This window comes from Cucurbita pepo, chromosome LG12 (assembly GCF_002806865.2).
Source record: "Cucurbita pepo subsp. pepo cultivar mu-cu-16 chromosome LG12, ASM280686v2, whole genome shotgun sequence".
NCBI lineage: Eukaryota > Viridiplantae > Streptophyta > Magnoliopsida > Cucurbitales > Cucurbitaceae > Cucurbita > Cucurbita pepo.
This window is the reverse complement of record NC_036649.1, coordinates 1,868,500-1,894,162: the sequence shown is the minus strand read 5'-3', so window position 1 is coordinate 1,894,162 and position 25,663 is coordinate 1,868,500. Positions and strand designations below refer to the sequence as shown.

General features: G+C 36.5%; 3 protein-coding genes across 3 annotated transcripts; all 3 read left to right on the top strand.

Annotated features, from left to right (window-relative positions):
• The first annotated feature begins 1,301 nt into the window (after positions 1-1,301).
• LOC111806497 (protein pleiotropic regulatory locus 1) lies at positions 1,302-10,177 on the top strand. The gene is made up of 17 exons (XM_023691840.1): positions 1,302-1,564; positions 1,909-1,933; positions 2,054-2,171; positions 2,521-2,599; positions 2,760-2,822; positions 3,382-3,463; positions 4,474-4,566; positions 6,149-6,212; positions 6,307-6,392; positions 6,479-6,580; positions 6,702-6,785; positions 7,071-7,131; positions 7,206-7,272; positions 7,371-7,448; positions 8,294-8,358; positions 9,563-9,640; positions 9,725-10,177. The coding sequence occupies exons 1-17, from the start codon at positions 1,431-1,433 to the stop codon at positions 9,895-9,897; spliced, it is 1,452 nt and encodes a 483-aa protein (XP_023547608.1). The 5' UTR covers positions 1,302-1,430; the 3' UTR covers positions 9,898-10,177.
• Positions 10,178-12,284: 2,107 nt separating this feature from the next.
• Positions 12,285-16,550, top strand: LOC111806500 (UDP-glucuronic acid decarboxylase 4-like). The gene is made up of 7 exons (XM_023691843.1): positions 12,285-12,952; positions 13,279-13,426; positions 13,531-13,610; positions 13,709-13,792; positions 15,204-15,278; positions 15,461-15,553; positions 15,980-16,550. Exons 1-7 carry the CDS (start codon positions 12,314-12,316, stop codon positions 16,244-16,246), a joined length of 1,386 nt encoding a protein of 461 aa, XP_023547611.1. The 5' UTR covers positions 12,285-12,313; the 3' UTR covers positions 16,247-16,550.
• Positions 16,551-17,713: 1,163 nt separating this feature from the next.
• On the top strand, positions 17,714-24,871 carry LOC111806373 (condensin-2 complex subunit D3). Its single transcript, XM_023691662.1, has 10 exons — positions 17,714-19,297; positions 20,010-20,726; positions 21,596-22,093; positions 22,658-22,749; positions 22,851-22,938; positions 23,174-23,288; positions 23,377-23,503; positions 23,580-23,754; positions 23,863-24,088; positions 24,182-24,871. Exons 1-10 carry the CDS (start codon positions 17,768-17,770, stop codon positions 24,652-24,654), a joined length of 4,041 nt encoding a protein of 1,346 aa, XP_023547430.1. The 5' UTR covers positions 17,714-17,767; the 3' UTR covers positions 24,655-24,871.
• Positions 24,872-25,663: the final 792 nt, after the last annotated feature.

Here is a 25,663-nt window from a genome sequence, read left to right as displayed (position 1 = left end):
GATGTTGAGGATAACTAATAATTTTTAAAAATTACCATTTTAGCCTTGTAATGTATTAAACTAAAATTACATTTTAGAATTACACGGAACAAACCATTAAAATATAATTAAAAAAAACACATTAAATAAAAATATGTTTCTGATCTTGACTTGGTCAAAGCAAGTGTTTTATTTTTCTTAAAGAAGTCGACCAAAGCCAAAACGGAAATAATTAAATAACCGCACATTTCTGCCGCGCATCCCATATAAAAAATGCCTACGTGTTCATTTTTCATTGGTTCAATTTTAAATCCAATTTATTATACGGGACCACGCTCTCCAAAGTCCAAACCACTCCACGTGTGATATTAAAAAATTCATTAATATTATTATATTTATGCCGTTGGTTTATAGCAGAGTTATTGTCTAAACTATTTATTATTATGAAACATTAATAAACTTAGTATTATATTTTAAAAAATTAATAAAATTATTATTTTATGTGGTAAACTAAATTCGTTTTTGTCAATTATATTAAATATAATATAGTTTAAGTGTATAATAATAGTTATACAAACTTTTAACAATGATGAATTAATCAATAATAATTTTCAATTATTATTTATATTTGAATATAATTTATTAATATATTAAATGGATAGAATTTAATAAGTTTATAAATAAAAATTAATTTCTGTAATAATTATTTATTATATATATATATTTACATTAAATTAATAAAAATATCTTTTAAACAAAAATATTCTCAAATTTTTAAAAATTTTAAAACTTTAAAACATTAAAAATTAGTTTTTTATTTTAATTTTTTTAATTTTTTTTAATTTTTTAGAAACTTCATTAATATCATTCTAACTTTTTAAAAATATTAAAAAAATTTAAGGATATTTTTATATTACATTTATATAAATTACAAATCTATTTTTAATTATTAATCGCTTAAATTATTCTTTTTTATAACTCGTCTTTTAAGTGTTTTTTGGTTAATTTTTAAAATTAATCCAAATTTTTAGATAATTATTTATGGAGGTTAAAGAAAAAAAACAAATTTGTTTGGCTAAAATTACTCAATAAGCTATTTTAAATAAAAATATTCATAAAAAATTAAATTCACGGATAAAGATGGGCCGAAAATTGGGCCGGCAAAGAATATTAATCGGGCCCAAAATTGTACGGAGGAAATTACGGGCTGGCCCAAATAAGATGGGTGCGGTCAGGAAAATATTGTGGTGGGCTTAGTTTTCGGCCCAATTAGGCTGGAGATCAGTGTTAGCAGAATCCACCACAGGCTCAGGGTTCGCAACACCAGTTTAGGCGCCATTTGTCTCGAAGCCGAGCAGACATCTCCTGCTGCTTCAGCTCCGAAGGGGTGCACATCGGAATCGGAGCTTTGTTAAGAACTGACTGTTTTCTCGCCGGAGGCGGCGAAGAAGATGCCAGGCCCCGCCTTAGAGATGGAGCCAGTAGAACCACAGTCATTGAAGAAGCTTAGCTTCAAATCTCTCAAAAGAGCTCTAGACCTTTTCTCTCCGGTCCACGGTCATGTCGCTCCTCCCGATCCCGAGAGGTACGGTTGCTAATTGTTTTAGTTCGATTATCCGCTGCGTAGTTTTGTAAGTTAACTGGAAAAGTTCATTGTGTGTGCCTGCGTGCGTGCGTGCGTGTGTTTTGTTTTGTTTGATTTTTTCTTCCTTAGATGCTTATGTGNTGCTAATTGTTTTAGTTCGATTATCCGCTGCGTAGTTTTGTAAGTTAACTGGAAAAGTTCATTGTGTGTGCCTGCGTGCGTGCGTGCGTGTGTTTTGTTTTGTTTGATTTTTTCTTCCTTAGATGCTTATGTGTGTTGGTTTAAAGCCTATAATTTCTAGCGGAATGACCTGTGTGTTTTCTTCGTTTCTTTTCTAAATGCAGCAAAAAAATTCGCATCAGTCATAAGGTTAGTTAATTTCTTTCTTACATGATTTTAGCCACTGATTGCGAACAGTGTTTGGAATACTCCGCTGTTATTTCAAGCTGCAATGGAGATTATCTTTATGCTCTGTTTTTCAATTCATAGATAAGTGTTGAGTACGGAGGATTAAAGAACACCGGAGCTAATTCTACTGGCCAAGCAAGTTCCGCTCCCGACAGCGCCCTTGGAACGTCAGCGCCTTCCAATGCCCTCGCACTTACTGGTATACCTAGCCTGTAATTTTATTTGTAATCTTACACTATGTCCTTAAATAGGCTAATCATCTGTAATAGGTTTGACGGGACTGAAATTCTATATGAATTAAGATCTGATTCAGTTATTCTAAACCCTAAGTACAAAGGGCTGATAAACACGTGCAGATGCACACCGAGATCCTAACTACTAGCGGAGATAGCAGGTTGACAGCTTAGTTACTAACTACAAATCTACCTCTAACTATCTAACTATCATAAATTCTTTATAAATTTAGAAGACCGTGTAACTGTTGATATTTCTAACGATTATTACGAAGAATTTGGTTATTGAGTTGGGTGGATTTCTCTGTAATGCAGGTCCGGGTAGTTCTGGAGATGCAAAGTCTGTAGCACAAAATGCACTGGTCGTTGGTCCAACTGTACAACCGAATGCACAGTGAGTACTGGCTATCACTTTCTTTCTCCATGTCTGTTCATCAAGAATATTTATTTTTGTGAAAAAAATATATTGATGTTTTCGTTCCTTTTGCACGAGTTTAGTGTTTTCTGTTTGGTTGATTTGGTGCTAACCTTTTGATGCTACCTTTTATTTCCAGAAACGATGGTGGCCTCCAGGGAAGAAGCTCAGCTATTATTTCTGCATCTGGTTCATCTGAAAGGTTTTTAAATTTTTGTAATTTTTTAAAAACCCAAGTGGTATGTTAGTGATGATGGAATTATATGCAGTCTTTGTAATGTATGAAATTTAACTATAGATTGGCTATAGTTGGAGTTTTGATATTCGCTTCCTTCCTTCCCTGCGTTTCAGGGGCTAGGGGCCATGGTTGACTGAATATGTGCAATTTAGTTGATTCGGAGTAGTTTGTCATAGTTCTAACTAGATTGATATTAATCTGGTACTTTGAGGACCCATGTAATTAATTGTTAAATCTTCAAGCATGACATGTAAAAAGCTCTTCAGTGCTTGATTTTATAGTACATGCTCTTAAGTTTTTTTTGGAGACGTAGGACATTTCATACTATGAATGATTATTTGACTTGCCTAAATTTATTCCACAAATTCCTGGTGCATTCTCCACAGTATTGACTTTTAACCCAGCTCTCTCTCTTTTTTTTTTTTTTCTTGTTGCTTTGACTCCTTTTAAGCTTGGTTCTTTCTTTTCACATTTTTAGTATTTGTGGTTTTTACCTGAAATAGTTTGCCTTTTGTTCTTATAGGATGTCAACATCTGCAATTATGGAAAGAATTCCAAGCAAGTGGCCACGTCCAGTTTGGCATGCTCCATGGAGAAATTACAGGGTTAGTTTTATTATTATTATTTTCTATTGATCTATTTGTTTATTATCATGGATATTAAAAGTGTTTTTGTTGTAATTTATTTAAATGAGAAAAAGTTGGATGAGGTTTGAAGTTTTGATCTTATGGACCAATTTAAACTTGTGTATAAATGTCCAGTCTTCCACATTTTATTCGATAACTATGCACTGGTCGGTAGCCTATTGATGCTTAAATACTGATGAGAAACTTCAAAGAAAGCTCCAAAATTGGTCCTTGTCTCCCTCCATTTGCTGCCTTTGCCTTAAGGAGGAGGAATCATTGGATCACTTGTTTCAGCACTGTCAATTTTCTTCTAAAGGGTGGTCCATTTTGTTTAATATCTTTGGGATGGTCGGCTGCCTTCCCAAGAAGATTAACAATTAGTTGCTAGATGGGCTTGATGGGAAATGTTTTGTTGGAAGGGGAAAGATCCTTTGGAGCTGTGCAACTTGATCTTTCCTTGGGTATCTTTGGAATGAAAGAAATAGTTGGATGTTGGAAGATAAATATGGCTCCTTGATTCTTTTTGTGTTTTTGCTCAACATACGGCCTTTGGTAGTGCACAAATTGCACCAAATTCTTTTTGTAATTATAGCCTTTTAATTACTATTTTTGATTGGAAGGCTTTCCTTGATTAGATCCTTGGGAAGGGTATTCTCAATCCCTAGCCCTTAGGCTGTTATTATTTTTGTGTTTTTTGTTGAATGGACACATGCCTGTTTCTTATCAATAAATAAATAAATAAGCTTTCTTTTCTGAAGCAGTGATTGCAAATGATGCGACATGGAGTTAGAAAGTACATTATATTTGGGAAAAATACTAATGCAGAATAGTAACTGAACTGATGACTGCATACTGTGTTTTCAATTTGTATGCCCCTTTCTGTTGACGGCCGTTTATGATTTAACATCATATGGATTCCTGAGTATCTTGCATGTGATATTTGCTACTTCCTGCTCATAAACAACCAACACTCTTCTTTTGGTGTATAGGTCATAAGTGGTCACTTAGGGTGGGTAAGGTCTGTTGCATTTGATCCCAGTAACACGTGGTTTTGTACTGGATCAGCCGATCGCACAATCAAGGTATGCATGGGTTCGATTTTGGTTTGTTATAGTACCATTTATAGCTTAGTTTTTTCCCTTTGATAAAAGTCATTATCTTTGAGTTTTACTTGGATGAAAATCGAAGTGTCATTTATTTGTGATAATTATAGGGATCTGTTTCTTCCTTCTAGAATAGTGAGATACGAAATAAATCCAAAGATTGGTGTATGGTGCTGGAAATATATGCACCAAAACTTTTGGGGATCTGTTGTAATCAAAGTATTCGATTAAGAATGTTGATGATATATTCACCCTGTCTAGAACCATGGAGACTAGAAAAACACTCACCTCTAAGTCCAGCTAAAAGAGAGAAGAATTGTAAAATTCTGAAGATAGAGAAAGCAGCAGTAAGATATTAATATCCTGATAGTTCATGAAAGGTCTTACCTCCCTATGAAAGGGTTTTCAATATATTTAAACTGCACTACTAGCAAAAGCTTGGAGTAAAAAGTCTTTCATATTGCTAGTTACCTTCTTGCATAGAAAAAACTCAACCATCTACCTCCACAATTGTTACGTCAGATTACACAATAGAAATAAGTGATTGACATCCTTATGTGATCATTTCGTACACAAAACCACAAAGCAGGGGAAAAAATTTGTGGGATGTTGCTTATTCCTATCGTGTACTAAGTCAGAGCTGGTAATCCTTTGACCTTTTATCCTCACAGTTCAAATTTTTCTTTGACATTTTTCTCCCTTTTTTTCTATAAGAAACCTGGAATAAAATAACTATAGGGAAAGAAAACATCCCAAGGGTTGGGGGAAGAAAGATCCCCCTCCTAGAGAGACTAATTACGATGGCTTTTCCAATTGTTATCTGAGGGATTTGTTAGAGGCAGTTAACTGTACATTGCTTCAAAAAAAGAAACAAAAAAAAAAAAAAAAAAATTCAAAACTAGAGTTCTTATCTTCAAAAGGTCTCTGATTTATTTACAGCCAACTGCCCCACAGTCCCACTTCAAACCTTTGATTGCCAATCCCCACAGCACCTTTGTTTTTTTTTTGAGCCCCCAGCCGTTTAGATCTTCCACCAATCAACCAGTTCTATCCGATTCAGGAGGCAAATTGCTAGGTCAAAACTCAATAGTATCAAGATGAAAATCCCATTCTTTTGAAAATTAAACTGTGGTGGAAGGAAAATATGGTCTAATCGTCTAAGGACTCCTCTCTTAAACAGAGTCTGAAAACCGATGGGAGAGGGCCCACCATTTACACTTGTATAATGCGTCGTGTATCAAGCCCCCTATAGGTGAGGGACCAAAGGAAAACCTTGACCTTCTTAGGAACTTTGAATTTCAGTATTATGTTTCATTTGGATCCCATGTACTTTCAGTCCTGGTATTTAAATCATTTGAATTAAACTTCAGGCTGAGGAATGCTGTAGGATTTGGTAGTTGGCCCCAGTCTTGAATTCAGTTTAAGGAGGTTGTAAGATTTACTGTAGGTCAGAAAATAAATTAACCGAGAATAAGTTTTGCATAATTATTAGAAATATTGCTGCATGAACTGGAAACTACATTGGAAATTCAGTTATACCTTTTCAATTTTGATCAATTAGATTTGGGATGTTGCGAGTGGGAAGCTAAAACTCACATTGACAGGCCATATTGAGCAAGTTCGAGGTCAGTTCTTATTCATTTATATCTTAGCGTAATTAATTTTACTGGAGCTTACTGCTGTTTTGGAGATATATCTTAAGCACAATTTTGTCACTAGGTCTTGCTGTCAGCAACAGGCATACCTATATGTTTTCAGCTGGTGATGACAAACAAGTTAAATGCTGGGACCTGGAACAGAATAAGGTTTGCATGGGTTCTTATCATTTATCTGTAGGGAGCTCAATCCTTGATGTGAAATGGTGAGGAAACCAAATTAATTTTTTTTTCAGGTTATTCGCCATTACCATGGTCATCTGAGTGGTGTTTACTGTTTGGCTCTTCATCCAACAATCGATGTTTTGCTCACTGGGGGACGTGATTCTGTCTGCCGGGTATACATTTTTACCAGTTTCTTTGATCTATAATTTTATGGATTATTCAAGTGAGGTTCTTTCCCGGCAAGTGTTACTGGAATGAATGGTATCATGTGGTTGATAGACATTTTTCTTCTAGGTGTGGGACATCCGAAGTAAGATGCAAATTCATGCCCTCTCTGGACATGATAACACCGTTTGCTCAGTTTTTACTCGACCTACGGTATCCTCTCTCTTATTTTTACTTCCTATATTTTGGTCATATTAATTCCTTTTCAATAGACTTTTTACTCATGGTCTCTCTTAGATAGATCATTTTCTTCTGTTCCTGCATAATATTAGTTTCTCCTCTTCTCACTTGATGCCTCCTTTATTCTGCATGATCAGGCCTAGATGTTCTATTTGTTATGGTTCTGGGATGGTTGCAACTTTCTTTAGAACAGAAGAAAAACAGTGCTGGGATTATTAGAACCTGTTTATTACTAATATACTCTTTGAATATTTGCAGGATCCACAAGTTGTGACTGGCTCCCATGACACAACTATTAAGTTTTGGGACCTCAGATATGGTAATATAATGCATTTTACTACTATGCCATTCAGTTTTTCCTTCATTTATACGCTCATTTTCTGTGCTTGGCAGGAAAGACAATGACAACTCTGACATACCATAAGAAATCTGTTCGGGCAATGGCATTGCATCCTAAAGAGTATGATATTCCAAACTAATAAAATAACTTTAACCATATTTGTTTCCAATGTCACTGCTTACATTGTATATACGTTTTATCCCTTGCTCCTTTTTCAGGAACAGTTTTGCATCTGCTTCAGCTGACAACATCAAGAAATTTAACCTTCCCAGAGGGGAGTTTATGCACAATATGCTGTGAGTTCTATAAAAAGCATGCTATGCATATAATTTTAAAAAAAAGATTTGGAATTTTATATTATTAATATATTTCTGATGAAGTGTCTCTAACAACTCTATTAATTCTAAAATTTGTCTATATGTGAGAATATGTTAAAAGGAAACCAAAGGCCTTTTATAAAATGGTTACCTAAATCTGTTTTCACTGAACTTCTATTTTAGAAAACACTCTGGAGCATTTTTGTGAACTTTGACCACAGTTTTCACTTAGGGGTACTAGACCTTTGAGGATAATTTATTCTTTCATTCCTAGTCTTCTTGGACAAGATTTGTATGAGGCCCTATGTTCGTTTCTATTCATGCAATGACTTGGTTAATTTGACCGATTGGGGCTGTGTTAAGTGATTTCAACGCTTGGATTCCACATTTACTGCCATAAACGTGGAATTAATTCTTTTTGAAAAAGGAGCAGAGAAGGAATTGAACTAAGTTATTTATGATCCTAGCTTTTTCATGCGAAGTTATTGGCACTTGCTTAACAATTTTGCTACCGCTACTATTGTTAGGTCTTCATTAGTTAGTCTTTATTCAAGAATTTGGACCATCTTCTGGATTTTTTCTGGAGGTGATGACAATTGTAGTGCCATTAAGATAATTCCAGGAACAGCCTTGTGCAGGCTTTTCTTTTTACATCTTGTTCCCCCGACTTAGAAGTCCTACTCTTTTTCTGACGAGTGACGACTATATTTTCATGCTTTTAAATATATTAATTTCCTTCTAAAGAAAAAAGACACGTAAATTTTGTAGTCCATCAGATAATCAGAATACATGATATTCCATTATCGTGCCTCTTTTGTCCTCAGTTCTCAGCAGAAGACTATAATCAATGCAATGGCTGTCAACGAGGAGGGTGTTATGGCGACTGGAGGTACTATTTTTCTGTCGTTACCAAACTTGGGATGGAAATGTTATTGGATAAACTAAATTCATCATCTATTTTTTGTTTTTCTTTATTATACATATGAATTTTCCCCCTTTTCTGGGGTTCCTTGGTTGTTCTTATTTTCCCTAGGAATGGCTGGACATAGCTTTTGGTGACGGGTTATCATACGCCTGTTCGCCCCATAATTTCCAGTTCTTTTTATTGGAGAAAATTAAATGTTAAATTCAATCCCAAACTGATTGGAATGAATATTAGGGCATTATCAGGATATTAGGGGTATATTAGTAATTAGATAGGGAGTTGTTAGGGTATGTTGGTTATAAATAGAGGGTGTGTGTCAGGAAGGGAGAATTTAGGTATTATTTTGGTGAGTGAATTAGAGCCTGCGAGCGATCTCATCAGGGGAGGGTCTTATGTCGTTTTGGTTCCTATCACATATCTCATGTTTAGAATTGTGTTTCCTTGGTACTTAAAACTATTAGTGACTGTTCAAATAAATATGCTACTCAAGTGTCCTAGTCAGTTAAAAGGTTAAATTATTAACAATACCCCTAAACTTTTTAAAACTTCGAAATATATATATATATATATAAACTTTGAAGAGTGTTTTAAAAATACTATTGAACTTTCAGATCATCATTAATACCTTTAAACTTTTTTTAAAACTTAATAAATACCTTCAAATTTGTTTAAAAAGTTGGAAAATACTCCTAATGCTAGTATATGGATAGAACGCACTATATTTTAAAGATACTCATGAACTTTCAAAAGTAGCATTCATACCCTTAAAAGTTTTAAGTGTATTAATGTTATCTTTTATAGTTCATGGGTGTTTTTGAAACATGGTGTGTACTAATGGTTCCGTTCATATACTAACGGTAACGGTATTTTTGAACTTATAAAAACAATTAAGGGTATTTTTTTGAGTTTTTAAAAAAGTTGAAGGGTATAAATGAAACTTTTGAAAGTTCCAAATAAAGTATTAATGATTTTCATCTAACATTAACGGTAGGGGTATTTTGTAACTTTTTTGAAAGTTTTAATAAGGGTATTTTGAGATTTCTTTAAGTTTATGGGTATTATTGAAAGTTGAATGATATTCATGCAAAGTTTAGGGATATTTTTGTTAGTTTAGCCTTCATTAAATCTACCATTCTAATATTATAACAACAAATTATCTATCATGAAGGTGACAATGGTAGCTTATGGTTCTGGGATTGGAAGAGTGGTCATAACTTTCAGCAATCGCAAACAATTGTACAGCCTGGTATTAATCTCTTCTTTGACCTTGCTTCCCTTCATTTTGTCATTTTATCGAAAACTCGTTAAGTTGACGAATCCTCCATTTCAGGCTCGCTGGACAGTGAAGCCGGTATCTATGCTCTCTCGTACGACATAACTGGTTCGAGGCTTTTAACCTGTGAAGCAGACAAAACGATCAAAATGTGGAAGGAGGATGAAAACGCTACCCCAGAAACTCATCCCCTCAACTTTAAGCCACCCAAAGATATCCGACGATTCTAGACCTCCATTCCCGACACGGTCAGTGTTCTTTCGAGTTACTCATATGCATCGAGAAGTTATGTAGGCTTAGAACTGTCTGGCCCCCAATCGATACATGCTTGTCCTCATGACTAGAAATGACCTCTTAGCTTATCATTTTTATTTTTGTATATATAAACAATTAAGTTGGATCTGAATTATCTGAAACTTAGGTAATTTTCCTAAAGAACTTGTAATTTACCTTATTTCTACTTCCTACAAAGTTGGAATATTTAGAGTATGTTTTCTGATGGATCTTCAATTTTTTCTATGAATAGTTGAACTATTATAGTCATCATTGCTGATGCTCTCACTCATTTTTCTTCACTTTTTTTTCCTTTTTTTTTTTTACTCCAACTTGGAGATGCCATTTTTTGCACTAATTTGATTTGAGTTGGAAGTGTTAGATAAAAAGAAAAGTCCCACGTTGGCTAATTTCGGGAATGATCATGAGTTTATAATCAAGCAATACTATCTCCATTGGGATGAAGTCCTTTGGGAAAAACTCAAAGTAAAGTCATGAGAGCCTGTGCTCAAAGTAGACAATATTGTTCTCAAAGTACAATATCATACCATTTGTGGAGAGTCAGAGTCATGTTCAGTGCTGTTCATTAGGTTAAAAAAATCATTCCAAACAAGTTTATGTTTCATACCCTGTTTTAAAAAGTTTAAAAATATATTCATTAGGTTTAAAAAATACTCTCGAATTAACACTATTTGTCTTTATTTTGAAAAAAAAAATTGTTAGGATGGTTTATTATTTTTAATTTAAAATAAAAAATTATAGATATTTTTGAAGTTTTTTTTAAAAAATTTATTTTTAAAAAGTAAAAAATGAATATTTGGAGATCTTTTTGAAAGTTTACAAATTACTTTTAATTTTATTATTTAAAACTAAGGTATTTTTAATTTTTTTTTAGTTGGAAGTATTTTGAGATTTTTTATAAAAAATTTATGAAATTTATTTTTTTTAATCAAAAATAAGTAATTTTATTAATATAGCATTTTAAATTTTATTTGAATTATTTGGACCCAAAAGTTTGGATTATTAGTAAACGGTTTAGGAACTGCAGCCACGTTAGGTCTTTACTTTACAAGTCGCTGCTTACGTGTCATTGTTTTATTGGCTAAAATCCCAACCAGCTTCGAGAAGGTGGGCCCACATTGAAAATAATTATTATTACAGTTATTTTTCTCTTTTTAATATTTCATTTTTATTATCCATTTCCAAAATTGTCAAATGCCCAACTAACCCAACATGGACAAACAAATAAATCAACTTTATTCCAAGTACTCTTTCGGCATGGGTTAATTTAGGGAATGCTCGTGAATTTATAATATAAGAATACACTCTCTATTGGTATGAGGACTTTTGGGAAAGCCCAAAGCAAAGCCATGAGAACTTATACTCAAAGTGGACAATATCATACCATTGTGGAGAGTCGTATTCGTCTAACATCCTTAACACTCTCTTGTACTATAACACGTGTATCACCCAACATGACATAAAAGGCACGATATGACATAAAAGGCACGATGACTTGGACATTTTCTTCACCTTCTTCCAGCTTATCACTAATAATTTTCTCTATTCATCAGTCATGCATGATTGGATCTCCATTAGTCTCTACCGGAATTGATTCGATTGTTGTGATTTTGTAGTAGATATTGACGTATTTCATTCCGTATAGGAAATATGAGATCAAAGAAGACGATCCAATAGCTACTTCAAGACGTTTCAGATGAACCTTAAATCAACGACAGTAGGATATGTACTTTACACGTGAAAGGTCAACTAATTTTAAATATTTATAAAATAAATGAGTTTTGAAAGTGCTTAGAGGATGCAAGTGTCCCTTTGTTCTTTTCAAGGCTCCATCTCATCATAGGGTAAAAATTAGACACGTGTATTATATAATTTAAATAATTAATTTAAAAAAATCAATGTTTTGGACTTGAAACAATTAATTATGATTTTAAAAAAAAACTCGTATTATTTTATTGCATAAAAATTATTAGTATTATATAATGAATATCGATAAAAATTAATTAAATAAAAAAAACATATGGACTAAAATTAGATATTTTAAATAAGTATGAAATTCGGATTAAAATGCCTTTTAATGTTTATTTAATAAATAATTAATTGGGGCTTATAAATAGGGGTATTTACTTGAGATGCCCCAATAGTGTAACCTATCCAATTTGTTCGCTTTAAAAGAACGATTATAAGGCGAAATTTCATGCACGAAAGTCATCGTCCCATTCTTTCTTACACTAATGCTCAAATCTCTCTCTATGTTCTCTTGAAACTTTGAATCTCATATCATAAGCTCTGCGGATTTCAAATCTCTGGAAATTTTCTCGGGGAAGTGAGATTGGATTTTGTTTTCAGAAGATGAATTCTGAGTTGTTTCGAAGAAATCAATCGAATCCGACGCTACAAACTCATGATTCCGTGATTGGTCCACCGAGGACTCCGGCAGGTTGTTCAAGCAAATTCAGGAGTCCGATCCGTTACATGCTTCGCGAGCAGCGTCTTCTCTTCGTTTTCGTCGGTATTGCGATTGCAACTCTGTTGTTTAACGTTGTCCGTTTGACTTATCCGTTGGAGTTTCGTGATGATCAACGGTATCGAGCGGAGTTGAATCCTTTCGTTCGATTGGATTCGTCGATCCCGATGCGGAGAGTTCTGTACGAAACTCGCCGTGAAGGATCGCTAGGGCGGGTGAATATGGCGGGTAAAGTCCCGCCGGGATTGAAGAAGAGGAACCTGAGGATCGTAGTTACCGGCGGCGCTGGATTCGTTGGAAGCCATCTCGTGGACCGTCTGATGGAGAGGGGCGATAACGTGATTGTCGTTGATAATTTCTTCACCGGCCGGAAGGATAATCTGGTTCATCATTTCGGAAACCCGAGATTCGAACTGATCCGACACGACGTTGTCGAGCCGATTCTATTGGAAGTTGATCAGATCTTCCATTTAGCTTGCCCTGCTTCTCCTGTTCATTACAAATTCAATCCCGTCAAGACAATCATATCCTTCTTTTTCTTCTTTCTCGATTTTCTAAAAATTTAATTTCAAGATATTTATTCACTTTTTCAGAACAAATTTCTTTCAAATCGTATTATCTCTAATCTTAGGGCTACAGAAATAGTGCAGAGCATGAATCTATTGAATTACTCAACTTCAATTCTCGTTTATAATAGTAGTTTCAGAATTAATCTCGAATTTCCTTCTCTGAATCTCTGTGTTCTTCTGACATTTCTTTTTTCTATTGAGATTATCCATTCTCTGTTTGTATTTCTGCAACCTCCTTTTTCGATTATGTGATTTGGTTTCTTTAACCTGATTGAGATCACAAGACCAATGTCGTCGGCACATTGAACATGCTAGGGCTTGCGAAGAGAGTTGGCGCTCGGTTTTTGCTGACCAGCACCAGCGAAGTCTACGGCGATCCGCTCCAACACCCGCAGGCTGAAACATACTGGGGCAACGTCAACCCCATCGGTAACCCTCTGCCATGGCTTCCAGTGCTCTGTTTTTTCATTTCCTCCATTTTCGTTTCGTTTACTGATTATGCTCCTTGCCGCCAATCGGCCTTCTCTTTGCAGGTGTTCGGAGCTGCTACGATGAAGGAAAACGCACGGCGGAGACTCTGACAATGGATTACCACAGAGGCCTTGGCATTGAGGTCGCAACTCCACTTTTTACTGAAAGCTCTGTTTAGCCAAATGTTAGTTAGAAAATTAGAGTAGGCAGCCATGATTGGAATCTGCCATTTTCTTACAGGTCCGGATTGCTCGGATATTCAACACTTATGGACCACGGATGTGCATCGATGACGGACGAGTTGTGAGCAATTTTGTAGCACAGGTACGCTTTCTGTTAATGTACGGCCACTAAGAGTTCATGGCACGTGGTCCCCACTGTATATTCTGTTGCAAAACAACCATGTGCTTGTAATCCTAAAACCCATCAAATTCTGCAAGCAATTTTAATAACCAAATAAAAAATTATTTATTTAGGAGTGTAGTGATTTCATGTTGTTCAAAAAGTCTGGGTTCGAATCCTCGTGTATATATTTTAATCTCTAAAATGCTATAAATGCTAGAGTTTTAAAAGTTTTATTTTTATAATATCATAACTATTTTTAGCTAAAAATAAATTTTCATAATTAAAAAAATTCTGTTAATCTTTCTCTCTTAGAATAAGTATAGTTTAATAGTAATTGACTACAGGCACACATGTGTCATTAGGTATTGTTCTTGAAAAACCCATTTCAAGAGAAATCGTCTGAGACAATATGTTCGCCCTATGCCACAGGGTAGCAAGACCCATTTCAAAGCAAGTCTCCCGAGACACTCGTCTAGGCATGCTTGTCTTGTGGCACAGGGTAGCTAGACCCATTTCAAAACAAGTCACCTGCTCGCCCTATGCCATAGGTTAGCTAGACTCATTTCAAAGCAAGTCTCCAGAGACACTCATCTCGGCATGCTCGCCCTGTGGCACAGGGTAGCTAGACCCATTTCAAAACAAGTCGCCCGCTCGCCCTATGCCATAGGTTAGCTAGACCCATTTCAAAGCAAGTCTCCAGAGACACTCGTCTCGGCATGCTCGCCCTATGACACGGGGTAGCTAGACCCATTTCAAAACAAGTCGCCCGCTCGCCCTATGCTATAGGTTAGCTAGACCCATTTCAAAACAAGTCGCCTGCTCGCCCTATGACATAGGTTAGCTAGACACATTTCAAAGCAAGTCTCCAGAGACACTCGTCTCGGCATGCTCGCCCTATGACACAGGGTAGTTAGACCCGTTTCAAAACAAGTCGCCCGAGACACTAGTCTAGGCATACTCACCCTGTGCCACAGGGTAGCTCGCTTAGGCCACAAGCGATGAATTCGAGTTGGTTGACTCCGTACCTTATTTTTGAGTTATTTTCCATACTTCATACATAAATGTGACTTTGGCAAACAGACGTAATGAAGCGTCTATCCGGTGTCCGATTGATATCAAATTGGGCTTATTATTTTTGGAGTTTCAAATTTCCATCTCCGAACATTGATTTGGACACTTTTGATCAGAATAGTAACATTATATTTCGATCTCTTATTCCATTCACGTGTACATTGAATTTTATGGCTCACGAGCATGTAAGACTATAAAATTTACCCCAAAAAGAACGTTATTAAGTTGTCAAAAACTTGCATCTATATTGGGTAGACGTTAGGTTAGATTAAATTTTGTACAAAATCCTAATAAATTACTCTGTCAAAACCCCCCACAGGCATTGAGAAAGGAGCCGTTGACAGTTTATGGAGATGGCAAGCAGACCCGGAGCTTTCAATACGTTTCTGATCTGGTAAGGCCTTTAAATATATTTTTATTTATTCATCTATCATCATACAATGACTGTTAATATTATATCATAAATTGGAAATGGAACTCAAATTAGGATAATCTAGAGAAGAAACTATCATATATACATATAATATATAGTTTTTAAATTAAAGTTTTTGTTGGATCTGTTCAATAAACTCACAGGTGGAGGGTTTAATGAAACTCATGGAAGGTGAGCACGTGGGCCCTTTCAATCTCGGCAACCCCGGTGAATTCACTATGCTTGAACTTGCTCAGGTCAGCTCTTTACTCCCTCGAACTTCTAGTGCTAAACCAAATCTAGTTTTAATGTTGGAATGTTTAAATTTATTTTGTTTTGAACCGATAGTTTTGATCCCGTGTGATGATGTGACGATGTGAGACGAGAGATTTGTTAAGTATGCTTTAAATTTTAATTCGAAAGAAATTTGAAAACCCATATAGAATTAAAATATTAGAAAAAGGTTTGATCCCGTGTGATGATGTAATGATGTTACACGGAACTAAGAGTTATGAACTAGACATGTAGAAATTGATGGATATGAACTATTGTTTGTATTTTGTGAGTTCGAACCGAAAAAATACGATTAGAAGTTCAAACTTTAGTCAACTAATTTTGAGTACCGAAATGAAAGTTATTATTAAACTTTGTTCGTATCGACCAAGATGGATTGTGATGTGCAGGTAGTGCAAGAGACAATAGATCCAAATGCAAGGATAGAGTTCAGGCCGAACACAGAAGACGACCCACACAAGAGGAAGCCCGACATTTCCAAAGCTAAGGAGCTTCTTGGTTGGGAGCCCTCTGTGTCCCTTCGTAAGGGCCTTCCCCTTATGGTTTCCGACTTCCGTCAGCGCATCTTCGGCGACCTCAAAGACGACGCCTCCTCCTCCTCCTCCTCCTCCTCCGCCGCCACCCTCTCCGACCTCTCCACCACCTCCTCCGTCTAGTCACACCTACCTCTCTTCTCAAATACACTTTAGAATAAGAGATCTCTCAGTTACTTCCCCCAAAGAATCACATTTGGCAGACCGAAGACAGCAAAGAGGGCCGGGGAGGGATCCCATTCATCCAACCTCTTTCTTTCTTTCTCTGCTAATCCACAATTTTTATTCTAAGGGCCTAATTTACCTCTCTCCCTCCCCTCTTCTCTTCTCTTCTCTCTTCTCCGCTTTTTGTCAAATTTTCCTTCTTTCTTCTTTGCTTCTTTTCATTTTGTACAAGTTTGAACTTTTGTGGTTATATGTTTTATGAATCTACATGGTAATTCTTTTTTAATCAATATAAATATATAACATTTTGATAAGTTCGTATCTTTTTTGGAATAGCTAGCGATTCGAGAAGAAGATGGTCAAGGTAGCATGCTTCCCACCCACTACATTGATGTGCAGATGTGTATGTAGTAGTAGTTGTAACAGCTCATGCTTAACGTTAATAGATATTGGTTGCTTTGACTTGTTACGTATCACCGACTACCTCACGTTTTTAAAATGTGTCTATAGTAGTAGACGTGCAGATGGTCAATGTAGCATGCTTCCAAGCCACTACATTAGATGTGCAGATATGCGTAGTAGTAGTTGTAACAGCTCAAGCTTAATGTTAATAGATATTGTCTGCTTTTACCTGTTATGTATCATCCACAGCCTCACAATTTAAAAATATGTATATAGTAGTAGATGTGCAAGTGGTCAAGGTAGCATGCTTCTAGTCACTACATTAAATGTGCAAATGTGTATGTAGTAGTAGTTGTAACAGCTCATGCTTAGCATTAATAGATAGTGTATGCTTTGGCCTGTTACGTATCACTGACAGCCTCATGATTTAAAAATGTGTCTATAGTAGTAGACGTGCAAATGGTCAAGGTAGCATGCTTCTAGTCACTACATTAGAGGTGCAAATGTGTATGTAGTAGTAGTTGTAACAGCTCAAGCTTAACGTTAATAGATATTGTCTGCTTTAGCCTCTTACGTATCACTGACAGCCTCACGATTTAAAAATGTGTCTATAGTAGTAGATGTGCAGATGGTCAAGGTAGCATGCGTCCAGGTCACTGCATTAAATGTGCAAATGTGCATGTAGTAGTAGTTGTAACAACTCAAGCTTAACGTTAATAGATATTGTTTGTTTTTGCATGTTACTTATACTGTCAGCCTTACAATGCTTCGGTTCTCTCTCCAACTAATTAAGGAGATGTTAAAAATTAATTATTTATTGAAAATGCAAAGACTATTTTAAAATTTATTAAAAATAACCAAATTAAGTATTAAAATAAAATAAAAGGCGGAGGGTGTATTTTTACCAAAAATTTAATTCCCAGAAGTATTTAATATCCACGTGGCATCCGATGAGAGACTGCTGTGAGAAAGGCTTTTAAGGCTTTTAAGCGGGAAGTTAAAATTCAAAGATTCGAACACAACTAGAGACGTCGGCGATTTATCGCGACCGACCTCCGAACTTCACACTTCACAGCCATGGAGGAAGCCGTTTCTCGAATCCTCACAGAGCTCGAAGAAGCTCGCTGTTTCGACGGCTCTACAAATCTCCATTCTCAGCCTCCGCCGCCGCTCTCCGATTCCGCTCTCTTCGACCTTCAAAGCTTGTTGGACAACTCAATCGGTACCGATGAACAACAACCAGTCGATCGCCTCTACGAAGACCTCTCTGCCAAATCCCTGTCTCCGTCCTCCCTCATACGCGCCATCGTCTCCGCCATGGATGAGCCTTCCCCTCGCATTTCAATCTTAGCCTCTAAAGTCTATTTGTCCCTTCTTCTGGCCCCAAATGCACCAGTCTTCACGCTGTTCAATCCGATGGATTTTCTCTCGTTTCTCAGGTCTATGAGACGATTCTTGAAGCAGCGACCACGGACTACGCCGAATCAGGATGATTCAAATCAGGAGTCCATTGCTCCCAAACGGAAGAGGAAAGGCGGTGTTAAGGGTAAGGGTTTGAGGAATTGTGCGCAGAGGCAGAGTTCTAATGAAGGATATCATGATGGTGAATTCGATGCAAGAGTATTGTATCCTGTGCTTGAGAGGTTAGGGATATTAATGAGTTTGATTCACTTGGATCGATTCCCTGATAGTTTGAAATCTTTGGTTGAAACTGTAATTGATATTCCGGTTTTGGCACTAGAAGTATGCACTAATTTAAGTATCTATAGTAAGTTAACCAATTTATGTTCGCGGATTTTGAGTGCTACATTGCGTCCTGAGCACGGGGATCTGGTGAGTATTGCCGCTGAGGTGATTAAATCTCTATCACCATTGATTCTTCATCATAAAGATCAGGCGCGAGCGTTTGCGCTGGAGTTTGTCACTATTCAAATAGCGAATGCAGCAAAGGAATCAGATGGTGTTAAAAGCGCTCTGGTGAATCTTCCAAGGTATTTGGTTCAGAAGGCACCTGAGAAATCCGAGCCTCGTGCTTTAGCTGTTGATTCAATAATGGAGGTTGTTAAAGTCATGGAATTCAAGGATCAAATTGGGTTTGTGGATTATGTAGTGAAGATGACCCGAGGAAAGTCTAATCTTAGGCTGTTAGCTAGCGATCTTATCTCAACGCTGATAATGTCCTTGAGTGATCCAGTGGCCGTTGATTCCGAAAGTGAATTGAAGGATTCGTGGAGATTTGGGTGCTTGGTGGCATTGGTCCAACGATGTTCAGATGCTGGTGCTACAATTCGTGCCCGGGCACTATCCAACTTAGCTCACCTTGTGGTGTTCTTGTCTGACAATGACAAGAATAAGGCCTTACTGAAGGAAGTGTTGGGGTCTGGTGACAGACATTGCAAAAAGAATGGAAGTGAAATTCATGCTCTTTTGCGAAAAAGGTGTGTGGATGAGAAGGCGGCAGTTAGGAAGGCTGCGTTATTTCTGGTTACCAAGTGTACAGCCCTCCTTGGTGGATCAATGGATGGAGATATGCTGAAGACCGTTGGAATTGCTTGTTCCGACCCACTTGTTAGCATACGGAAAGCTGCAATGTCGGCTCTTTCTGAGGTGAATCACTAACGTTTTTAACAAGTTTAAAGTTTATATAATGTGTTTAGTTGGTACGAGGTGTTGAGGATTGTTGGGACGGAGTCCCAACATTGACTAACTTAGAGAATGATCATAGGTTTATAAGTAAAGAATACATCTTCATTAGTATGAGTAGCCTTTTGGAGAAACCAAAAGTAAAGCCATGAGTGCTTATGCTCAAAGTAGACAATATCATCACTGCGGAGGCTCGTAATTCCTAACATAGTATTAGAGTCATGTCCTTAAATGAATAATGTCAATAGAATCCTCAAGTGTCGAACAAAGAAATTGTGAGCCTCGAAGGTGTAGTCAAAAGCGACTCAAGTGTTGAACAAATGGTGTATTTTGTTCGAGGACTCTAGAAAAGGAGTCGAACCTCGATTATGGAGAGGTTGTTCGAGGGCTCCATAGGCCTTGGGGGAAACTCTATAGTGTACTTGGTTCTAGAAGAGGATTGTTGAGAATTGTTGGGAGGGAGTCCCACGTTCACTAATTTTCTCATGAAGTTGAACGTTGTTTTCTCCTGTCTCTTTCCTTTCATTCCTAGCTGATAACCGTGCATATCCACATAAAAATTAAAATAAAGTTGTCGTCTTAAATGAGGTAAATGAAACTAAGTGATCATTGAGCCTATAGTGGTTGTATGATATATTAAATTCTCTTTTACGTTTGAATCTTTATTTACTCTTAGGCCTTTCGAAGATTCCCAGATGAAAGTGTCACTGTCGAGTGGCTACATTCCGTTCCACGTTTGATTGCTGATAATGAATCTAGCATTCAAGAAGAGTGTGAAAACTTGTTTCAAGAACTAGTACTAGACCGGCTATCTAGAGTTGGATCTTCAAGTTTACCCCGTGATGGATCAAAAACCCTTGATTTAAAGAGGCAATTTGAGTTGTTATTTCCTGGAGTATTGGATCTTCTTAAAGAGATAAGTCATGCAGAGGTAATGCCGTGGGTGAAGAAAGTTTGTGCTAACTTGGGAAAAAAGAAACGATTAAAACCCTCAATTGCCGTTTCACTTCAGAAGATTATAGGGACATCTGAATCCTTATGGCTAAGCCAATCCTTACCACCGGAGAAGTGGACAGCTCCCCCGGGTGCCTGGTTCCTGCTGTCGGAAGTGTCAGCTTATCTTGTGAAAGAAGTGGACTGGGAGTTTCTTCATCATCACTGGAAAATCCTGGATGATCATGGTAGGGCTGAGTTTGGGAGTCCAGTGGCTCAAGTAGGTTTATTCGAAGATGAAAACAACTCAGAGTCAAATACCATCGCTTGGGCTCAAGATCGAGTTTTTCTCTTGCAAACCATCTCTAATGTTTCTCTTGAGCTGCCTCCAGAACCTGCAGAAAAGTTGGCTCACGAATTGATTAAAAAGGTTGAAGAATTCAGCATGCATTCTACCGAGGTAAGCATCAAAAGGATTGTTTTCAGACTTTGTTTTACAGTCTATAATTGTTGGTTTATTTCTCCAATGCTGTTGATTAGATAATCAAGATTAAATTCACCAATTAGTAGTTTCTTAACACACTTCAGTGGACACTGTTCATCATGGGTACAGTTATATGCTGTATAATATTTCTCTCCCATTTATGCATGCATAGTTTCTTGTGGGACTTGTTTGAGAATGATTTTGAAATAGTTGTCATGTTCAAAATTACGCCCACTCTTTTATCATTCAAAGTCAATATGTTTTTGTCGTTTAAAACACAAGTTTTATACCATCAAAATTAATTTAAAATGATTAAAGAAATGTTTGAAATCGTTTCAAAATTATTTCCAAGCATTTTTAGCATGTATGTGTACTGTTTCACTGAAATGTCATTAAAGTGGGGGAAAATTCTTCTTGGAATTAGCTAACAACTCTTCTGCAGTGAACGTGAATAGATGGCCGGTGAGCGTGGGTAGTTGGCTGTTCATGATAAGTTCATCTTATCAGCCAATGCGTGTGAGTGCATCTGCATGTGTTTTGCAATTGGGATTTTTTCTCATTTTTTATTTTGCTTCATCATTCTTGTTTCAAACATCTTTAAAATGGGAAAAAAGGCCTGTAAACATCCAGAATATTTGAAAATTTTATGGAAAACAGTGATCAAGTAATAATCTAAATACAAGCCAAAAATGTTCTGGGTTTGGATTTTCAAAAATGTTCTGGGTTTGGATTTTCTTATAGTAATTTGCCTGCCAAGCATCAATTTTGATATCAATACTTACTATTCCAGTCTCTTTTTCTTGATATCTCACACGCATTTGTATTTAATGGTGATCTCTTGGTAGGTGAATGCGCATGTAAAAACACTTAAAACATTGTGCAAACGGCAGGCTATGCAATCTGCTGAAGCCGATACGCTGATCCTAACATGGGTAAACCAGCTGCTCTCCAAAGCCTCTCAAATATTGGAGAAGTATATATCCAAGCATAGAAAAGCAAAAAAAGATGTGAACTTCATAACACCACCTCCTAAAAGTGGTAGTAGATTGGGAAAGCGAGCAACTGCCCCGAGCAAGTCCCTGTCACGAGCAATCACTGCTGCTTACACCATTGGATCTTTGATTATCATCTGTCCATCTGCTGACATAACTACCATTATACCACTTCTCCACACCATTATCACTTCTGGAAACCGTGATCCCAAATCGAATAAACTACCTATTCAAACGGTATCTATAAAGGAAACTGCACCTTCTTTATACGTTCAAGCATGGTTAACAATGGGGAAGATTTGCCTTGCTGACGAGAAGCGTGCAAAGAGCTACATTCCTCTATTTGTACAGGTTAGGTTTTGATTCTTCAGCATTGTGCCACTTATATTGTGCCACTTATATTGTTGAGGATGGTTGGGAGGGAGTCCCACATTGGCTAATTTAGGGAATGATCACGAGTTTATAAGTTAGGAATACATCTCCATTGGTATGAGGTCTTTTGGGGAAGCCCAAAGTAAAGCCATGAGAGCTTATGCTCAAAGTGAACAATATCACACTATTGTGGAGAGTCATGAAGATGTACCAGTAGATTTCTGGCATTTGTCTGGTTGAAGGAATAATACCACGATAACTACATGAGTTGAATCATATACTCTTTTTGAAATATCATCCATTGTAGAATTAAAGTGTTCCCCCTACCAATAATTATAATCGATCTGTTTGTTATTGAAGTTCTTTCTATATATATATATATATATATATATATATAATAAATAATTAAAGTTCTTCCTCCATGTCTTATAATAGATATCAAAGCTATAATCGTGGTACATACTACTTTATCAATGTCTTTTATGCAATCAAAATTTACTTTTGATACACCTCTAGTGGCCTAAAATTTTTATGTTAGTTCAGGAGCTTGAAAATAGTGACTGTGCAGCTCTCCGCAACAACCTTGTTATCACGATGGCAGATTTTTGTGTACGCTATACTGCTCTAGTTGATTGGTAAGACTAATGCACGATGTGAGTGTTTGGCAATGGCAATGATAGTGAAGTCTTTTAATGTTTATTCCATGTTACTATCTAACTATCTTTGAATTGAACAGCTACCTTACGAAGATCACGAAATGCCTTCGCGACCCTTGTGAACTTGTCAGAAGACATACATTCATACTTCTATCGAGATTACTACAGGTAATTCTTCATTCCCCAACCCCTAAAAACTTCTCGGAGATTTTCACTTATCCATGTTCATGAGTTAAATACTGTAACGACCCAAGCTCACCGCTAGCAGATATTGTCCTATTTGAGCTTTCCCTCAAGATTTTTAAAACGCGTCTGCTAGGGAGAGGTTTCCACATTCTTTAAAGAATGTTTCATTCTCCTCCCCAACGGACGTGGATCTCACAAAAACCATTTTAATTTTCAGAGAGACTACGTGAAATGGAGAGGGGTTTTGTTTCTTCGGTTTCTCTTGTCACTTGTCGACGAATCAGAGAAGATTCGTCAACTAGCAGATTTCCTTTTTGGGAACATTTTAAAAGGTTAGCATTACTAGCCGTTCTCATGGTTAATATTGATCACATCATTACAACATGCCAATACATTTGAATTGTGAAACTGAACTTGCAGTAAAGGCGCCACTTTTGGCTTACAACAGTTTTGTAGAAGCAATTTATGTTCTGAATGACTGTCGTGCCCATCCTGGACATAACGATTCGAAGGCTTCGAGAGCTGAAAGCCGATTATTCTCCATTCGGTAAGGAATGTTTGAACTTCGTGACATGTTATCACAATTATCTGTAATGGAAAATGATTAAAGTTCATATTCTTAGAGGTAATGATGAAAGTTCGAGGCGCAAGAGAATGCACATTTATGTTTCTTTGTTAAAACAAATGGCTCCCGAACATCTCCTGGCCACCTTTGCAAAGCTATGTTCAGAGATTCTTGGTGAAGCTTCAGATGGTAAACTCAGTATGGATGATACCACTGCACGGTCTGTTTTACAGGTTCAAATTCAAAAGCTTTCAACAATCCTTGTATTTTTTCTTCTCTTCTTCTCTTCTTTAGTGTTTACATACTAGAATCTTATTAGTTCTCCTTGGCTGAGATCACAGGACACCTTTGATATTCTTGCTTGTAAAGAGATTCGATTATCGATAAATCGAGGGTCGTCGTCGGAATCTGGTGATGTAGATGAGGAAGGAGGCGAGAGCGGAGGGGTGTCTGCTGCTAGAGGACAGGTCATCACTCATGTTGTGAGAAAAAGTCTCATTCAAAACTCCCTTCCCATCTTCATTGAGCTAAAAAGGCTAATGGAAAGCAAGAATAGCCCTCTTATAGGTGTGAAATCACTTCTTTAAATGCTTTTTAAGTAGAAAGTCGTTCCAAACCGACCCTGCGATATGTTTAACCTTTTATACTTTGTGAAAATAGGTTCTCTTATGGAATGTCTTCGAGTTCTTGTCAAAGACTACAAGAACGACATCGATGACATGTTGGTAGCTGATAAGCAACTTCAGAAAGAGCTCGTCTATGACATTCAAAAGTACGAAGCTACCAAAGCTAAGTCGGCCGCGGCCGAGGCGGTCAACGAGATGCAAAAGTCAACTAATTATCTTTCTCCTGAGGCTCCTCCTCATGTTAGAAACTCCATTAACAAGCTAACCTCCAAACTCCAAAAGGACTCAAGAGTTGCTTCAGCCATTGCTGATGTAGCCGCTGCAGCCACTGCTAAGTCTGTGCTTAGAGAAGTGAATAGAGGGACTTCGACGCCGCCTCTTGGTTCTCTAAGTTTGCCTAAACTCAAGTCTCGTACTGATGGAAACAATGGCGCAAATACCTCACGCTTGAATGTGATTGAATCTGTGAGGAAACGGCAGTCTTTTGATTCTGATGAAGAAAACTAATGTGCATAGGCTAACCAGGTAACGTAGTTTGATAATTTGTGAAGCTTTCTATGTTGTAATCTTGTTCTCTTTTGTTTATGTATTTAATTTCTTCTTCCATGTGAAATAGAAGCTTATTAGAATGGTTATACCTTAGAAGTATGAGAGAATGTGTTGAGAATGGCTCGTGAATGTGAGAAATTTTGTGTACAATATGAAATCCTCTTGATTCGGGATTCGAGAGTTTTAACATTTGTGATCTAGGAGTTTGTATGTTCGTAAATGTTCTTAGATCCAATTAGTTAAGGTTTTCATATCAAAATGATGTCTAGGTGGAAAACCTCTTGATTCGGGATTCAAGAGTTTTAACATTTGTGATCTAGGATTTTGTATGTTCATAAACGTTCTTAGATCCAATTAGTTAAGGTTTTCATATCAAAATGACGTCTAGGTGGAAATCCTCTTGATTCGAGATTCAAGAGTTTTAACATTTGTGATCTAGGAGTTTGTATGTTCATAAACGTTCTTAGATCCAATTAGTTAAGATTTTCATATCAAAATGTCATCTAGGTGGAAATCCTCCATTTGATCGACAGATCTAAATTAAGAATAAACCTTTAAAGTTTAATTATCAATTTCTTTACTTTTAAAGTTGTGTCTATTTGGTTAACATGAATATAGATTCATTCTTATGGATCACCCCGCTAATTTTTAAATTTTTAAATTTTATATTTAATAAATTTGTAAATCTTAAAAAGATTAAATTTATAATTTAAAAAATATTGCGATTAATACTTGTAATTTAACTAACTGTATATCTAGTTAAAGTTGAAGTAGGTGTGATCCATGTATTATTTATTTTAATTCCTATTAAAAAATTATTTATAATTTCATATAGTTTATTAGTAACGTGATGGTTGAATCGATAATTATATTTTATTACATAAAATGGATTGAACTCATATTTAAAAAAAAAAAAGGTGAAATACTTAATTTTTAAGATATGTGTACATGTAATCCTATTTTATCC

Bases quoted from the DNA above. Each gene is read 5' to 3' on its own strand.
- LOC111806497 (XM_023691840.1), top strand. From the start codon at position 1,431: ATGCCAGGCCCCGCCTTAGAGATGGAGCCAGTAGAACCACAGTCATTG. The intron at 6,786-7,070 runs GTATCCTCTCTC...GAATATTTGCAG, and splicing joins CAGTTTTTACTCGACCTACG to GATCCACAAGTTGTGACTGG. The intron at 7,132-7,205 runs GTAATATAATGC...TGTGCTTGGCAG, and splicing joins GTTTTGGGACCTCAGATATG to GAAAGACAATGACAACTCTG.
- LOC111806500 (XM_023691843.1), top strand. From the start codon at position 12,314: ATGAATTCTGAGTTGTTTCGAAGAAATCAATCGAATCCGACGCTACAA. The intron at 12,953-13,278 runs ATATCCTTCTTT...GATTGAGATCAC, and splicing joins TCAATCCCGTCAAGACAATC to AAGACCAATGTCGTCGGCAC. The intron at 13,427-13,530 runs GTAACCCTCTGC...TTCTCTTTGCAG, and splicing joins GGGCAACGTCAACCCCATCG to GTGTTCGGAGCTGCTACGAT.
- LOC111806373 (XM_023691662.1), top strand. From the start codon at position 17,768: ATGGAGGAAGCCGTTTCTCGAATCCTCACAGAGCTCGAAGAAGCTCGC. The intron at 20,727-21,595 runs GTAAGCATCAAA...ATCTCTTGGTAG, and splicing joins TCAGCATGCATTCTACCGAG to GTGAATGCGCATGTAAAAAC. The intron at 22,094-22,657 runs GTTAGGTTTTGA...ATGTTAGTTCAG, and splicing joins ACATTCCTCTATTTGTACAG to GAGCTTGAAAATAGTGACTG.